At 34.5% G+C, this 19256-nt stretch overlaps 1 protein-coding gene across 7 annotated transcripts in view; it reads right to left on the reverse strand.

The window, feature by feature from the left end:
- LOC135196104 (serine/threonine-protein phosphatase 2A 56 kDa regulatory subunit delta isoform-like) overlaps nucleotides 1-19256 on the reverse strand; it is a 58407-nt gene continuing 39151 nt past the window's right edge. For 6 of the 7 annotated variants that reach the window (XM_064222565.1, XM_064222564.1, XM_064222567.1 and 3 more), the window contains exons 5-13: nucleotides 16463-16617; nucleotides 13560-13690; nucleotides 13232-13291; nucleotides 12190-12403; nucleotides 11580-11699; nucleotides 10411-10538; nucleotides 10190-10291; nucleotides 7303-7492; nucleotides 1-6864 (exon numbers count right to left, since the gene is read on the reverse strand). In XM_064222565.1, coding sequence (XP_064078635.1) covers nucleotides 6712-6864; nucleotides 7303-7492; nucleotides 10190-10291; nucleotides 10411-10538; nucleotides 11580-11699; nucleotides 12190-12403; nucleotides 13232-13291; nucleotides 13560-13690; nucleotides 16463-16617 — 1253 coding nt within the window. In that variant the 3' untranslated portion in view covers nucleotides 1-6711. The remainder of the gene's footprint in view (nucleotides 6865-7302; nucleotides 7493-10189; nucleotides 10292-10410; nucleotides 10539-11579; nucleotides 11700-12189; nucleotides 12404-13231; nucleotides 13292-13559; nucleotides 13691-16462; nucleotides 16618-19256) is intronic. The other variant, XM_064222563.1, reaches the window with a different exon arrangement.

A 19256-nucleotide genomic window follows, 5' to 3' on the forward strand; every position in this document is an offset into this window, starting at 1 on the left:
TTCCATAGCAGATCATTTATTGTTAATACATTCTATTTCCACATTTACACTTAAAAAGACAACTCTATAAACAAAATTCAAGGAAAATAAGTGAAAAATCAAAACAAACAATGATCTGATTTTATGGCTCAGTTTCAAGATGATACAGAACACAGGGGGTAGAACACCAAATGTTTTAAAGATGGCTGACAAGCTAGCCACGACACTCACTGTGAAACACCTTGGGAGGAAGCAAATGACTTTTCTTGACTTTTGAATCAATTTCAATGTTTACTTGGCCTAAATAAAGCACTCAAAAGCCCAAACACACTCACAAATGCACAACACGACAATCATGCGAATTCTTTGCACCATTTTACTTCCAATTTACTGGAGGAAAAAGAAAATGACTTTCGACAATCCAGGAGTGTTTCACAGCAAAACACCTGGCTAAGCCTCGAGAACTTGGCATACAACACATTCATCAAAGGCCTTCTATTGATGAACAAACAAAAGTGTCCAATTTTGGCTTGACTCAACTTAAAAAGAGCTGTTAACACGCACTCCCTTTCTCAGCAATTGCAGGACTAATCAGAATGACCTTTGGCTGTTTCAAAAGAGTGCATATAGCCAGTTTCAGAAGGTCGTTTTGAATGATCTTCCTTTCCTAGTTTAGTTTGTTAACCAATCCCTATCACTCTCACAAAGCATCACAAGTTAAAAGTTACACTACAAATAGCTTTTTCTTTTCTTTAGCCAGCAAAGAGGCACTGGGAATAGACATTTACCAAATCCTAATACCTGATTCTGTTGTTGAGTTTGACTAAACTGAAAGAAATGGAGGGGGCAAACAGAAGTTCTAGAGAATATAGTAGCTTAGTTCGATACTGGAATAACAAGACTGAGTATGGTTGCAAATGACCTAAATATGGAAGTTACAATTTGCAAGCTATTCACTATAAGTAAACTCTATTCATGGCAATGTATTTCATACCTCATACGTAAAAACGTGGGAAATAGGTTTTTGATTTTATGTCTAATGCCAATTGCTTTCATAGGTGAAAGATATTGTGCAATATACTTCCACCAAGTTCCTGGAATGTATTGCATAACAAGAAAAAGGAAATAAAAGGAGAAAATATGTAGAGAAGACCTGTCATAGGCAAGTCAATAGGTCTCCTTACAGGAATGCACTCCACTACCTCCCCTAAACCAACCCTTCCCCAAAGGGACATGTAAGGAGGAGGGATGCCAAACCCAAGTTGCTTCCATAATGTAGGTGACAGCCTTAGCAATGAAAATTTCCATCAGTAACCCTGAATAGACAGCAATTTTTATACACTTATAATAGTACCCAAGTCTGAAATTGATCACAAAACTGACATTTTTCACAGAGTTAGAAGTTGTACAGAGCATGATAAGGTATGGATGTTAAACTAAGATTGAATATGCAAATCTCTCTCTCTCTCACTATGATCTTAATAGATGGGTGCAGATTTTGCAGCGGGCTACAAAGGGTGATTTAGCTTCACTCATGTTTCATAGTTTCCCCAATATAATGAAAGCTTTTCTTCAAGGTCACTCCAAATAAGGTTTGACTTACTATAAGCAAACCCACAACCTAATTCTACTTCACAATATACCTGGGACACTGTGTGTTTTCATATAGATATTGAGCAGCAGTTTCACTATCAAAATAGAAAATAGGCTTTGGAAGCAACTTAGAATACAGTCCAACTGTATGTATGCAAAATAATAATCATCAAAAAAGAATGACAACGATACAATTCCTCACTGCTTAAGACCCACATAACACAAAATGGTTATACATTGTCTTTATGAGGCTTATACACTTAATTCCATTACTGTACTGTGACTGGCAGAAAAGCCTAATAATATTTTACACAGCATCTGGCTCCTCTACTGTTAGTCATCTCTTTATAATACCTAATTATTATTTAATATTCATCATCTCAAAGCATCTTGGGTTCTTAACACCTAAAGGTGAGTAGACAGCACCGAAATAAAAGTCAGGATGGGATGAAGTGAAAGGACTGCTTAGGGTCTGGTTAGGATGAAATGTTAGCAGTAAGACATGTATGAAACCTGTTAATATACAGTAACTAACCAACGCGCCCACAGAAAGGTATTAAAATAGATCAACTCCTGTGTTTTTATTACATAAGAAATTAAAGTTTTATTGCAGTACTCAACATGGCTTAAAATTTACTATATATATATATATATATACTGTATTCATGAAGACCAACTACTTTCTTCTTCAGTTCAGTTTTTGATGTGTGCCACGGATGCAGAGGGCAGCAGCTTCAAATGATGCTATGAGATGAGCTCTGAGGTAGGATGAATGACTGTGGCCAATGGATGACAAAAACTGAGGCCCCAGGATGAATGAAGCATGCAAAGGAAGAATCAACTCAAGAGTAGCTTTTTAAATGAACAATAACAGTGGGTTTTTTCAAAGGGAAAAAAGAGATGACATCATGAATTTCTTTTTTAATTTATACACATTAAATGAGATGAATTTGGAAAGTCTTCTTATGTCACTGACAATGTATACAATGTGAGAACTTGTACAAGATGAATTAATATGATTTCATGATGTGAGACAGCACAGCATAAAGGTATAGTCTATTTTGCAAAGGAATAAGGCTATGATCCCCCACTTTCAATTACATACAGCAAAGTTTTAATGCCAAAAATATATATATCATATGTATATATACCAAGATTATATAATTTACAAGAGGATCAACAATACTTTAAGCCCCTCACCAGGAATCATTTCCCCATAGGGGTCTTAGCATTAGAGAACAAGAAAAAAAATGACACAAGGTGATTCCTTCCACCTTATTCTGTTACAGTGTATTTGTGTAACTTTTCAGTTCTATCAATTTGTTTTCCTATACATCTGTAAACTGGAGAATACGAGCACAAATGACCTTTTTTCTACGAGGCACTGCCCAGTCATGAGGCCCAAGTTCCCACTTCCTGGTAGGCTTGATCAATCGGTTAAGAAGTGTGCTGCAAGGTTTGAAAAAGATGGCATCAGATGGAGAGGGAGGGTAGGCAGGGCACTGGGTGGGGGAAGGTACCAAAGGAACACTGTTTGCACATGAAATGTTTCACTACAGAGCCTTTGGTCTATAAGTTAATATATATATATAATATTGTATATATATGCAACATGATCAGATAAATAGAGCCCGAGAGTAATATTAGTCCAGGGAGGCTCGTCGTCATCATCTAGGACATCAAAACAAGCCTCATTGTGAAGAACTACTGGCAGACTAAAATAACGATCTTTTTCAGCACATGTATTGAGGTTGGCAATGGCTACCACTTACCAGGGCTCTGGCTACTACTTACAGTACATACATACACACACATTCAGGTGTTGGCAACTGCAGCAATTCCATACTTTTTATATATGAAAAATTTTCAATAAATGTAGTTTCATGAATACAAACCCCTTATTTTACTTATACATATTGCTTGCCTGTCACAGCTCTACCAAGAGAATTACCCTTACATGAAAGGCTCACTTCATTCATCCAGATGAATAATCCTCCTCCACAGGAAGGTCCAATTCCCCGTGTTATAAAACATTCTCGTTCCTAAGCCTGAGTGTTTAAGCTACAACAGAATGGATGGAGGTGAAGGGGTTCACAGAAGGGCACTTAAAATAAAATAAGAGGTTTGTATTTATAACAGAAAAAATAATTATACACTATGTACGGCTTCACAAACAATAAATAAAGACCTTGCATGGTTAACACATACATAATGAAGACCTACTTCAATGAAAGCCCAGAGCTTGTCACATGTCAGAAAAAACAACGAGAAGTGGGTGCTGTTAAAACAAGTTGACCATCCAGCATACACATGAACCCATGGTTGCCCAGGTGGTGTACCAGAAAGGTGTCCAACTCGCAACTACTTTAAAACTGTCCTCGATAAACCTTCCAACACCTATTACTACTCAGAAGTTTAGCCAGACCAGATGTCACACTACTTCTCATGTAAGGCTGCAACAGAGAGAAAGATATGCTCTTGAATGGGTGAAAATGCAATCATGACAGAGATTTAAGGTTAGACAGCTTTAAGAGAAGATATCAAACCCACCTTGGGGACCAAAAGAAGCTGCAGTACAACACCAACTCTACTAAAGACTGAAGATTATAATAATAATAATAATAATGAAATAAATGAGCACAGCAGTGAAGTGTTTTAAAAGCATCCAGTATGATAAAGTGGCAGTTGATGATTCCTCATCAATATGACACTCCAACCAGAGAATGATGAGCAGTATACGTAGTACATTTTTAAAAAAAGGAAGATTCCACATCACAGCTACCATTCACCCAGACAAGCAATATGCTTAAGTACAATAAGTGGTTTGTTCACAGTATGAAAATGATCATCACTGAGAGTGGTGCCATTGTATTTCTTGAAAATCATACGAACGTACACAGGAACCTAAGATGTATGCAGTTTTTATTGAACTACAACTGATACTTATTCAAGTGTCTGATGACTGAAAATTGATACAGAATGACCCTGTACTAAACCCTGGAAAACACCAATTACAAATTTATAGCCTCATCAAGACACCACTACTTAGTAAGTGGAGTAAAAAGTGGATTATACTCCTAAATTATGATACAACAAAACTTGTATAAACTCTATAATCTATCTCAATATAACAACACAATATATTTCCACAGTACTCCATGAGTGTCTAATGCTATCATTTCAGTGGCATATTCTAACTCTTATTCCTTAAATAAAGGTATTACTACTTAGAAATTATATATTTAAGTCTCTGGTGGGTAACAGGTAAACTTGAAGGCTCCTTCATCTATGGCCGTTTTTTATTCCTCTACCGATTTTTGTTTTCCTTTGATACTCAGCGAAATGTGAGCATTAGAAAATAAAATCACCACACTGGACATGCTGCTCCTTTGTGACACAATTTGCAGGGTTGGATCATCGTTATAAAAGTCTGTGAAGGCTGCTTTCATATTTGTGAGATCCCAATCATTTCATCTTAACAAAAACATAATACCCTCACACTTCTACAGGCTTCCAATCACAAAGTCATGGCTAACTTACCCAGATCAGAGAAACTTTAGTATTTTTTATCTAATAACACTTTTACAAAATCAGGAAGCATACATTTTGTTTCAATAATGCACAGAATCACAACCAATCATGGTGGGTCTATCTACTGCCATTTATGTTTGCAGTACACAGCAATAAAGATACATTTTTAATTTATCTCAAAATACTTTGACATGCACGATTTCCTTTTGCATACTACTTGTCAGAAATTAAAATAAGCAAAATATAAAAACATACACGTATAATACGACCTAGTTTGGAAAGTAATCGAGTAGGCATTACATATACTCCAACCTCACCTCCACTTTTGACTTCCTTGAAAGAAATTCCTGTTTGCAGAGACTAATCAAGAACAAAACTTCACCTGACAGCAATGGGTCTCATTTCTAGCTACAAAAGTTGGTTAGATACAAACATGATTTGATAATTTGCTGCTGCTCACTACTGTCCTACCAGGTATTTCCTTCATAATAAAATAAAGTTACTTTAAATACACTATTGTTACTGAGTGTTACATACAGAATTTACCAATAAGTTTCTCTGGTCTAATGGACTAAAACACTTGGGTCCCTCTACAAGAATAGCTTAATCCAGAGGCAAGTATGCTGTAACTTTGCATATGTACAGTATATACATATACAAACATATATACAGCCCTTAGTGTATATATTCTAGCAAACAACCAGCCACTATGCATTGGGGGTGGTTGCTAAAATATGCATTTGTATATATATATACAATTACAATTATGTTCTTGCTCAAACCAATGCTTGGGATACAACCTCATTAGTCTTATTAGGTTCCTTTACCTTAATGTAAGCACAGATGAATGTACTAGGAGTTAGTTATGGAACAGTTACAAATTCACCTTATTCCACTTTGGTAATGTAACATAAGGAGGTCAACTCTACAGAAGGTTCACTACCATACTTTCGAATTCATTTAACATCTCACTTTCATCTCAGGTTTTTTTTTTTAAACCTTCCTTTAGTACGAGTCAGATATTTATATTCATATAAAAAATAAATTTAAACTTGAAAAAAAATTTCTTCTTACTTATTCACCTTATTAAAGGTCCACTTTGGTAATGTAACATAATAGTAGGGTCATTTCTACATGGAGGGTCACTACTGTAGTATGTTTTAATTTATACTGTAACACTCTTCTTTTTTCTTTTCCAGTTATTCTCCTTCACACGGTACACTGCATTAGAATCTGATACTCATACGTACAAAAAAAATAAAGAAAAAGAAATTTAGAACTTGTAGTAAATCTTTTTCCTAGTCCAGTTTGAAATTTCAAAAAAATAAAGAAAAAGAAATTTAGAACTTGTAGTAAATCTTTTTCCTAGTCCAGTTTGAAATTTCTCCGAAAACAAAGTTAAAATGACACATAACCCCAAATAAGGAAAGAAAGGAAAAGAAAAGCAAGAAAAAAATCCAGTCTTTTCCAATACTATTGTCTTGATAAAGGTTCGGCACCAGTTCCACTTAACCACCACCTGACACAGGAGGGCCTTTCCAAGCCTCTGCAACACAAGTGAACTGCTGTACTACAGCATTGTGTCTTCCTAACTATCTTGGGTTGGATCTAGCTGGTGGTGGCTGTCAATTCTTGAGAAGTAGTTAGATAGTCATCCGCTCGTTTGTGGTCACTCAAAGCCTTGATTGTATATTGGTCGTGGGGTAACTCGCTCTTCCTTCTCAGTAATGGCTTTTCCGTATTACGCACCTTTTTCACTTTCTGGAGAAATTTGCAGCATTAAAATCAGTTTTCGCATTCAATTCCTTAAATTAATACTAATACAAAAATATATTTACTGTACTATAAATATCTTATGAACTTGAGTTTATCTACATAGTTTTGAAGCACCTGGTTGCTTCACATTCGTCAATACTTTTATTTTCTCCGCCATGAACACCACCTCTCTTCATTGTAACTTGTTCCGTCTATAATTTTTCTATGTGCTAATATCTTTCCACTTTTACAGTTGCATGTCGACTAACTTCTACTTGGTCGTCTTTTCAATGCTACTTCTGCTTAAAATCGATTTCTTGTCACACAAAAATCCATTACTAAAACAAAAGAAAAATAACAAAAGAGACCGACCGACAAAAGACTGGCATCCGAGCAAAATAAATAGCGACTAAAAGAAATAAAAACCTACGAAATGAACCTTACCTCTGCCGCATCCCCACCAATATCTGGATTAAAATCTGAATCACTGTCATCTTGTGGTGAACCCATAGATGATTGGGAATTACAAAGGTTATTAGTCTCAGATGAAAATTTGTCAAACAGAGGGTTTTGTACTGCCAGGTCTTCTATGTGTTGCCACGCTTCCTCCCGTTCTCTCATCTTTTCCTTTTCCCTGTGAGAAACGATAGACTTAATATGAATACCATTGCAACACAACAATGCATACCTTGTACCAAATTACTGCAACTGCATATACAATAATATAGCGTGAAAAACAATTTGACTTAATCACTTGCAGTTTAGGTGCTATGCTAAAAACCAACACAATAATCTTCAACCTGAACACATGCAATTTTTCCCTTTTAAATAGTTTGCTACAGGGACAAAGCAAGAAACAAAAAAGACTAATTCCATGAAATTTTTTTTTTTTTAAGATGACATAGTTTGTAATGGTGTACTAACAGTAACTGTCACTGGGAATCCAGTTCTAAAATCACAAAGCCTAAAGAATTTCTAAGACCAAGGGTTTGTTCTGTGTATGAACAATATATGTTTCACAAAAACACACAACAAAAAGGGGGGTAGCATTGTACCTGGTTTCAAGTATAGAATGACTTTTGCTAGAACATTTTTACCTTTAATATTTATAAAATATATCCTATATTAACCCTTTAACGCCAATTGAACGTATTAAATGTCGATATAAATTGTCTGCTGGGTGCCGACTGGACGTATGGTACGTCGATATAAAAAATTTTTTCTTTTAAATTCGTGGAAAAATACTTATAGGCTTACCAGGCAAAAACTTTTGAATCACGCGCCTTGAGGGATGCTGGGAGCTCACGGATCAAGGCGTCGTTTTGTTTACAATCGTTACCAAGCCACGCAAGCGCAAATTTCTTTCTTCTCACACTAAAAATATCTGCGACACATCTCAGAAATTATTTTGTCACTTTGACATAATTTTTGCACCATTTTATATTAGCCGTTACATGGAGTATTATATATGAAAATGTGCGCAACTTCATGTAGAATACAACTTAAAAACAACTCATGGTTGTAGCTTTTATCAGTTTTGAAATATTTTTATATAAATAACCATAAGTGCCAAAATTTCAACCTTCGGTCAACTTTGACTCTACCGAAATGGTCGAAAAATGCAATTGTAAGCTAAAACTCTTATATTCTAGTAATATTCAATAATTTACCTTCATTTTGCAACATATTAGAAGTCTCTAGCACAATATTTTGATTTATGGTGAATTTATGAAAAAAACTTTTTCCTTACGCCCGCGCGGTAACTCTTCCAAAAAAATAATAAATTTTTTCGTCCGATTGTCGTAATGTTTACACCATTTTAAATTAGCCATTACATAAAGTTTTATATATGGAAATGTGTGCAATTTCATGTAGAATACAACCAAAAACAATCCATGGTTGTAGCTTTTATCAGTTTTGAAATATTTTCATATAAATAACGATGTGCCAAAATATCAACCTTCCGTCAACTTTGATTCGACAGAAATGGTCGAAAAACAAAATTCTAAGCTAAAACTCTTACATTCTAGTAATACTCAATCATTTACCTTTATTTTGCAACAAATTGGAAGCCTCTAGCACAGTATTTCGATTTATGGTGAATTTATAGGGGAAAAAAAAAAAAAAAAAAAAAAAACATTTTCCTTACGTCCGCGCGGTAACGCTTCCGAAAAAAATCAAAATGTTTTCATCCGATTTTTGTAATGTTTGCACCATTTTAAATTAGCCGTTACATAGTTTTATATATGAAAATGTGTGCAATTTCATGTAGAATACAACCAAAAACCACCCATGGTTGTAGCTTTTATCAGTTTTGAAATATTTACATATAAATAACGATAAGTGCCAAAATTTCAACTTTGGTCAACTTTGACTTGACCGAAATGGTCAAAAAACGCAATTGTAAGCTAAGACTATTACATTCTAGTAATATTCAATCAATTACCTTTATTTTGCAACAAATTGGAAGTCTCTAGCACAATATTTCGATTTATGGTGAATTTATGAAATAAACTTTTTCCTTACGTCCGTGCGGTAACGCTTCCGAAAAAATCAGAAATTTTTTCGTCCTATTTTAAATTAGCCGTTACATAAAGTTTTATATATGAAAATGTGCGCAATTTCATGTAGAATACAACAATAAACAACCCATGGTTGTAGCATTTATCAGTTTTGAAATATTTTCATATAAATAACGATAAATAGAAAAAATTCATCCTTCGGTCAACTTTAACTCTACCGAAATGGTCGAAAACTGCAATTGTAAGCTACAACACTTACAGTTTAGTAATATTCAATAAATTACCTTCATTTGCAACAAACGGGACAAACGGGTAGTCTCTAGCACAATATTTCGTTTTATGGTGAATTTTTTAAAACTGACTTTTTGTACGTCCGCACGTTACGAATTCATGCATCATTTTGTGATAATATTTTCTCTGTGTTGCCTTGATCGTTTTACAATATGTTATATACCAAAATGATCGCAATTTAGTGTACAATGCAACAAAAAATTAACTCGTTAGCTTTAACCGTTTTGCTCACAGCACGATTTTTATACAATTATATATGAATTTTTTTTTTCACGCTGTCATATATCCCAATATTTATATATAATAAGGATATTTTTTTCTTCATTTCTGATGATTGCATACTAAACTTCAGGCATAGAAAAAAAAATAAGCCAAAAATGAACTCTTAATCTTGAAAACTAAGCGTGCTGTGATTAAAAAAAACAAAAAAATTCCGCTTCTCGCGAATGCCGCTGGCATACGGGAGACAATTTTTAAAATACCGCTTCGGCGTTTAAGGGTTAATGCACACTACTCACTTTTGTCTCTCAGCCTTGTACTGCTGTGTGCATTCATCAAAGAGCTTCTGATTCATTTCCATGAAAAGCTTAAGTGCATTGTAAATCAACCCATGTATTGTTCTGGAATAAAGAAAAAATACAATTAGGTTCTTTAAAAAAAAAGAAAAAGTGACGGTAGATACTGAGAAAATCAACATTTCAGTAGGATTATATGCAAGTAGGTAAACACTAGTACTTACTTATTCCAATGTGACTTGGAGTTTTTATAAAGTGCAGGGAACATAATTGGTAATATGGTTTGGGCATTGTCACTAATTAATGACAATATGTATTCATTATTCCAATAGTAGAGAGCTCGCTCTGCAACCTGGAAATGCAAAAGGCAATGTCCATTACTTAAACTGTAACCACAACATCTGATGGTTTTCAATCAAGATACAACTGCTCTTCTGTAGCACCTGGGTATCTTCAATACAAAGAATAAAAACTAAATACAATGGACCCTCCATCCATGAATGTCCCTGTTCACGAACAGATTTTCTGAACAATTTCTGAATTGGTTCAAGAACAATGTTTAGGTGCATGAATGCACAAACACCCTGCAATCACTCTCAGCCAGCAAGCACACGTTCAGTTGTGTTTTGGTGAGCCTGAAATGAACAGTGATTGTCCGAGTTCTGTTTGGTAAACATTACTTTTTGTCCACACTATGGCTCCTAAAACAGTATCATGTGACAGTGGAATTCAAGAAGGAAATAATAGCAACACAAGAAAGGGCATTTCCCTTCAAAGCAGTACCCTCCTCCTCTCCCATCCACCTGTGGCACTATCTACAACCAAGGTAAAGTACAGTGTACAAATACAGGCATTCCCTTGTTATCAGCTGGGGTTCCAATCCGACGGCTTGACTATAGGCGAAAATGCTTATTGGCACCGATAACCAGATTTTGGCATCGATAACTGGTTATAATTGATTTTCGGCACAAGACAAGCGGCATAAAACCAGATCGCCGATAACCAGGGACAGCCTGTACCGTTTTATTTATTTTGGTGTTATTTGTCTATAATTAAGGTTATTTTAATTTCATTCTATAATCTTTGGGAAAAATGTTTTTGACAAGCATTTCTGTTCGCAAACAGTCACAAAACAATTAAGTCTGTGAACTGAGGTTCCACTGTATAATAATAATAATAATAATAATAAAATAATAATAATAATAATAATAATAATAATAATAATAAATAATAATAATAATAATAATAATAATAATAATAATAATAATAATCATAATAATAATAATAATAATAATAATAATAATAATAATAATAATAAAAAAAAAAAAAAAAAAAAAAAAAGTCCAATATGAGTCTTTCAGTTTCTTTGGAAGCCATGCCTGTATGTACCTACCTGGAAATGTGGTGAGGAAACACATTTGGCAAGTTGACGAAATAAAGGGACCATCACCTTCACGAATTCGTTAGGCTCAATCACATCCAGTATTTCCTCAAGCTCATTTAGGAACATTACCTGAACATAAAACCAGATAACATTACTCATCACTACTATTTTATTATTCAAAGAAAACTCTTAATCACATGAATCAATAAAATTGAAAAGTAAATCCACAGTAGTATTTCTGATTGATTTTGTTATTTAAAATGTATAAAATAATAAAGCAGAAAGCTTTCGATGACCTGCACGGTCGTCCTCGTCAAGAGATTGACAAAGAGGACTGTGCAGGTCATCGAAAGCTTTCTGCTGTATATATTTTAAATGTAATGATAGGTAGGAGAAAGTCAGTTAGGAATAGTGTAAATACACAAGAAAGAGAGAGAATGAGTCACAGGAAGAGTCTTGAACAGTAGCCATAACATGCACAAACAGAAATAATCCTGTGGATTTACTTTTCCATTATTATATTATTATTCACATCAGAATCCAATGCTAATGCAATATTAGCTGTTCAGTACTCCCATTCAATGGCATGAGAGAGAGAGAGAGAGAGAGAGAGCATTACCTCTTTCGGGCTATGGACTTTTGGCCAGAGCTTGAGCAGCGTAATGATGACAGGTTCCGTCAACGAGGGATCCTTCTCGAGGAATTGAACTACGCAATAGGCCAGTTGAGCATGATACACACTCAGAGACTTAACCTTGTGAAGGGGTAGCAAAACCTTCAAAAGGAACACTTTGTGTTCCTCTTTAAGTGGTAATGCGAACCCATTGATGATACTGTTGGGCGAAAGAAACAAAAAAAAATTGATTAATGTATGGTACATATATACCATTATTTACATTATATAAAAATAAAATTCATTTATGTAATGAAAACCAGGTACAGGCGAGGATTGACCCTAAACTTAAAAGAAACATCAAGAAATGGTCTTTCAGGATGTGTGTGAGAGAATACACAGCAAAATAATGGAAAGATATGCTGAGGTACTAACAGAATAGTATGGTTATTCAGAACAGGCTCACTATACATTTCAACCTAAAATAAATGCTTAGGATGTTTCTTTTTTTAGCCATTTTGGACATGAGCCAAAGTTTTAAAATCTAGATTGGTGGGAACAATGTTCTTATTACAAAGGTATCTTTAGTACAACTATTGTAAGAGTTCATATTTATGCAAATGTGCAATAAAAGCTCGGTGCAAAAGCGTGAAGTTATGCTTTTGCATTTAGTACAAGTACCAAGAATTGAATATACGTACCACAATTTCACACAGTTTAGGTAAATTTCCTACTTAATCGCTCAACTCCTCAATGCAAACTCATCACTTTTGCAATGATAATACATTAGTGTGTATTGCTTCACACGATGGATAGTTACTCTCTCATTACAATAATAAAAATAATAAACCTTTGTTATTCATAAAACTAAAAATGCTCAGAACTTCACATACACTCCTTGAAGACCAATATACACTGCTACTTCTCTAAAACAAAAACAAAAAATATACAAAAAAATATTTTTTACTATTTGTTTTCTATGAACTTTTAAAACAATCTTAAATGGAAACTTGTACCTACACAGCCACTTTTCTATCAGAATTCTTACCTTCCTAAGATTTCTAACAATTCTGCTACACCATTATGATGCTCAGTCTCATATATGAATCTGGAAATAATTGAAAACAGGAATATTAAAAAACTTTGCAAATAATTAAATAATTATTACCTACCACTGAAAGACGTGTGATGGTGTAATAAAAGAGCATCAAAAATTCTGAAATATTTCTTGCTTAAAGTAACTTCTGACAATCAAATTCCATTATTGCAAATTGCATACAAACATTAAATTATAGAGACGAACAAAACTTTCCAAATTACAAGGATACTACTACGAGCATGGAAACTTCTCCAACAACCAGAGAATTAAAACTTACTTGTAAAATATATTGTTAATTTGTTTTCGGATAAACGCTCTCAGGCCTAAAAACTTGCCGTATATTCTATGTAAAGTGGTCTTCAGGAAATCTCTCTCTCTTGGATCTTCAGAATCAAACAGTTCTAGTAGCTGAAATGAGTCAACATTCAGTATTTGGCACTCAAAGGGAACTTGGCATTTCGAGGGCTCTTCACTTGAATAATAAAGCAAGAACGGGCTATAGTAATTGTTCTCTTACTTTCACTCTGATGGGTATGGAGATTTTTCTGTATTGCAAATACCCTGTAGTAATATGCTTAGCTTATGCTAAGATGCTGTAACATTTTAACCTAACCTTACTAGCCTATACAGACACAAATTAATAATAACTATGGACTCCACAGCACAAAACTCTTGAAAGTACTGCAGTAGAGAACAAATTCAGTAACTGTCATTTTCCTTTTAAATACACACAGAAAATACCTGTTCTGACAAGAAAAATACCTCACCCAGGACAGGTAAACAATTTTACATTAAAGTACTGAAATTAGGCAATTACAATCATGGTGGTCTAGACCACCAAACACAGTGATTCATGGGTATTGTTGGTATGAATAAATGTGTATAAAAAAGAATTTCTCACTCTTTACCCAACCTACTATGGCCGAATGCAATCAGTGTAGCTCTTGACCTATAATAAAAAAATTAAGCATCACCCACCAGACAAACCTCACCAAACTGTTCCCTTCTCCATCATTCATTCAGTCCCAAACTCTTTCCCCAACCCAGATTCCCTCTCCTCCCCTCCTTCATGTACCCTAAAGCCTAGAAGTAGCCCAGGGACCCTTCACACCCCTTCCAAGAGCATGAGGTTTGACTCTTCAATTCAAAGAACAGGGTACTAATGGCAGACACATTTGATGACGGAGGATCGGATCTTGTTAACACAATGCTTTAATACAATAAAAATCTTTATATCTTAATGCGAATATCCTCCATCCATTTGTTGATTACACATAAGCTGCCTTTTTACTCATTTTTCCCGTCTGCCTTGCGTCTTATCCTGTATTCCAAGTTTTGACAACATATATAATATCCCTTCATAAAACTTTACTAATGTTATTATTGAAGTATTCAGTACACACAACATTCAATACAAAAGGAATCTTTGGCATTGTTGCTTTTGCAAATAAAATTTGAGCCATTATTTTTCCCACTGTTAAGATTACATGTAATGCACTTTTTCCATAATGCAGGTAATGCGGGTGAAGGTTTTTTCCGAGGTTCTGGAGGTTTTTTCACTTGCGTTACGGGTTTTAGGGACTTATCCCATATGTGGAGGAGTCACTGTACTATATGGCTTAAATATGGAGTACTAGTCTATAAACACTGAGATCCTGAACTAACTACGCCTTGCAAAATTACTACTAGACAGAGCTACACCCAGTGCATTAGTATTTTAAAATCTTGATAGTATAGGCAGTCCAAGGTTATGGTGACCCAGATTTATGGCTCTTGACTAGTGCCGATAATTGAGTATTGGTGCCGATATATACCTAAACAGAGGCACAATTAACCGGTCATCAGCGCCAAAATCCAGTTATCGGCATCAATAAGCGATGAAAATTGCCGATTTTCACTTATCAAGCCATTGGAACGGAACCCCTGCCAATAACCGAGACTGCCTGTAAACTTATATGTAGGCTTACACAACAATTATTTAGAATCTTCGACAGAAGAACACTGAGCACTGCAAAAGAAAATATTATAACAACATTTTATTGCACAGTTACACTTTATCAAAACTGCAATCTTAAACAGACCAAAATAAAAATAGCATAAAAATGTTAATCCATGCAATACAGATGCAGGAAATAAGAAAAAATTACCATTAAATTTTTTAAAAGTACCAAATTAATAAGTTCAATTACAACAATTGTGCTTTGGTAAGATTTACTGGTAAACCCGTTTAACATATTTCAACTTTATATTGTCAGCTAATCACTTTCAGCTAATCATTTTCCTCAGAAGTTAGGGTCACTTGAGAAGTGAACATATCCCCAATAATGACTTATATCTAGTGCCATAGTCTGCTGATTTGGGAGTAAATCTTTGTGATTACTTTTATTTTTTTTTATCCTTTTGTTTATTTACTATTTTAACTCACTATAATTCATACACTTCATTTGGAAGTCATAAAATTCTTATTACTGTCTAATTTCGACAACTTTCCTCCGAGGTTAGGATAGGCCCACGCAAAATGTAACCTTTGGCTTCTATGATGCACAGTAAGTTTGCAGACTTCTTATTTCAGCCGAACAAAAAAGTATCCTGACGACAGGGAACACAGTAATTTATAAAAGGCAACAAATGACTAACGCCTCAACAATGTAGGTGTTAAGCGGCTCTGGAAAATACTCCTGACAACTGAAAGGCTGCTCAATTCAGAATATGTATTCCTTTATACAGTGATCGCCCCCGTATTCGCGGGGGATGCATACCAGCCCCCCCTGGAATATTTGGAACCCCTATAAAAATGCTTCAAACCTCCTATTTTGTTATTTAAAACTCAAGAAAACAACTACAAAAAATTTCTTTACCTGGTGTTTTTAATAGTTTTATCACAAAAAGTGCATTTTATGATGAAATTGTTTAAAAAAAAACCAGGAATGTGTGGGTATTTCTAAAAAAAAATACCGGGAATGGGCGAATTTTCCGCGAATAATGCGGGGAAATGTTCCCGAGAGAAATCCGGGAATGATTGAGTCCGCGAATCCGGAGAACACGTATACGGGGGGTCCACTGTACAATGTTACAACAAACTACAGTATAAGATAGCCATTCCAACCTGACAATAACACAAGATTGATATGAAAGAGAGCTCGACAAAAGTAGCATTCATAACCAAGGATGAAAACTTACCTGCAGTACAAATTTCTGATCTATGTACCGTTTAGCAATGGCAGGCTGGAAATCTGGACTTTCGAGAAAACGTAAATAAAACTCGTACACTAGTTGTAGGTGTGGCCAAGCAGCTTCCAAAGTAGGCTCGTCTTCTTCTGGGTCAAACTCTGCTCCTACGGAAATGTCAAACCGTCATAGGAGACTTTCCATTTCGTACTTTTACTGGACAGCAGATACTTATATAACTCATGGTGAAAGAAACAAAAGAACACCATATACATACACATACAAGCATACACACACACACACACAACTTCCCCTACTAAAGATCCATTTTCTAAAGATTGCTATACTGTACTCATTCTCTCACATTTTCTTTGCCTCACCACTGATAACGGAGTAGATTCACTTTTGTTTACTGGTTACCATGGGAAACAGGATAGTGGGACTTAGGAACAAAACTAACTCAATCAAATATAATGGAAAAGTCAAGAGCTGGCAGTTTTTACTGCTTAAATTCAAGCTCTTTCCTTCTAATGAAGAGTATATGTACGAGTAATCTGATATCATAACCTTTTACATTGACATATATTCACTGAAAATACTCATTCAGGTAACCTAACTTATCTTAACAATTCTCACTCTCCAGACTTTAATAGGGATACTGACGTGAATACAATTTCCTGTCTTCTCTGTGTTCTTTTCTCTCAGTGAGCGCTTAAGGGACATTTTCCTGCATTAGAACTTTTCTTTTTTTACATTTCAAAGAGAACTTAAGCTGTCAAGTGCAAGTTCTCTGAAATATAAAGTTATTTTGACATTCCATGTACACATTAACCCTTTAACGCCGAAGGGGTATAATAAAAATCGTCTCCCGTATGCCGAGGGGGTCTCGGAGTGAGTGCCGAAGCGGAACAAATATTTTTTTCAAAAAATCACAGCACGCTTAGTTTTCAAGATTGAGTTCATTTTTGGCTCCTTTTTTTGTCATTGCCTGAAGTTTAATATGCAGCCCTCAGAAATGAAAAAAAAAATATAATTTTCATATATAAATAATGCGATATATGATAGCGCAAAAACAAAATTTCATATATGATTGTATACAAATCGCGCTGTGAGCAAAACTGCTAAAGCTAAAGTTCATTTTTTTTCGTTGTATTGTACACTAAATTGCGATCATTTTGGTATATAACACATTGTAAAACGATCAAAGCAACACAGAGAAATATCACAAAATGATGCATGAATTCGTAACGCGCAGACATAAAAAAAATGTTTTTTTCAAAAATTCACCATAAATCTAACTATTGTTCTAGAGACTTCCAATTTGTTTCAAAATGAAGATAAATGATTGAATATTACTATACTGTAAGAGTTTTAGCTTACAATTGCAGTTTTTGACCATTTTGGACAATTTAAAGTTGACCGAATGTGGAATTTAAAAAAAAAAAATTTATATGCAATTATTTTGAAAATGAGAAAAGCTACAACCTTCAATTATTTTTTGTTGTATTCTACATGAAATTGTGCACATGTTCATATATAAAACTCTATGAAACGCCTAATATGAAACGGAGCAAATATTACAAGAATGCGACGTACGCATTTTGGAGATTTGCGGCGGAGAATTCGCGCACGGAGGGAAGGAGTTTTTTTTTTTTAAATTCACCATAAATCTAAATATTGTGCTAGAGACTTCGAATTTGTTTCAAAATGAAGATAAATGACTGAATATTACTAGACTGTAAGAGTTTTAGCTTACAATTGCGTTTTTCGACCATTTCGGTAGAGTCAAATTTGACCGAACATGGTTTTTTTTCTATTTATCGTGATTTATATGCAAATATTTCAAAAATGAGAAAAGCTACAACCTTCAATTATTTTTTGTTGTATTCTACATGAAATTGCGCACATTTTCATATACAAAACTTTACGTAACGGCTAATTTAAAATGGTGCAAACATTACGACAATCGGACGAAAAAATTTCTGATTTTTTTCGGAAGAATTACCGCGCGGACGTAAGGAAAATGTGTTTTTTTTTTCATTAATTCACCATAAATCAAAATATTGTGCTAGAGACTTCCAATTTGTTGCAAAATAAAGGTAAATGATTGAATATTACTAAAATATAAGAGTTTTAGCTTACAATTCTGTTTTTCGACCATTTCGGTAGTCAAAGTTGACCAAAGGTTGAAATTTTGGCACCGTTATTTATATGAAAATATTTCAAAACTGATAAAAGCTAAAACCATGGGTTGTTTTTAGTTGTATTGTGCATGAAATTGGTCACATTTCCATATATAAAACTTTATGTAACGGCTAATTTAAAATGGTGCAAACATTACGACAATCGCTCGAAAAAATTTAGGATTTTTTTGGAAGAGTTACCGCGCGGACGTAAGGAAAAAGTTATTTTCATAAATTCACCATAAATCAAAATATTGTGCTAGAGACTTTCAATTTGTTGCAAAATGAAGGTTAATGATTGAATATTACTAGAATATAAGAGTTTTAGCTTACAATTGCGTTTTTTGACCACTTCGGTAGAGTCAAAGTTGACCGAAGGTTGAAATTTTGGCACTTATCGTTATTTATATGAAAATATTTCAAAACTGGTAAAAGCTACAATCATGAGTATTTTTTAGTTGTATTCTACATGAAATTGTGCACATTTTCATATATACAGTAGGGCCTCGTTAATCACGGGGGATAGGGCCCAGAACCCCCCGTGATGAGTAATTACCCGTTATCCTGGTACCCCTCCCTGAAAATTGCTTTAAACTGCCTACTTTAATAATTAACCCACCCAA

The sequence above is a fragment of the Macrobrachium nipponense genome, chromosome 17 (assembly GCF_015104395.2).
Source record: "Macrobrachium nipponense isolate FS-2020 chromosome 17, ASM1510439v2, whole genome shotgun sequence".
NCBI lineage: Eukaryota > Metazoa > Arthropoda > Malacostraca > Decapoda > Palaemonidae > Macrobrachium > Macrobrachium nipponense.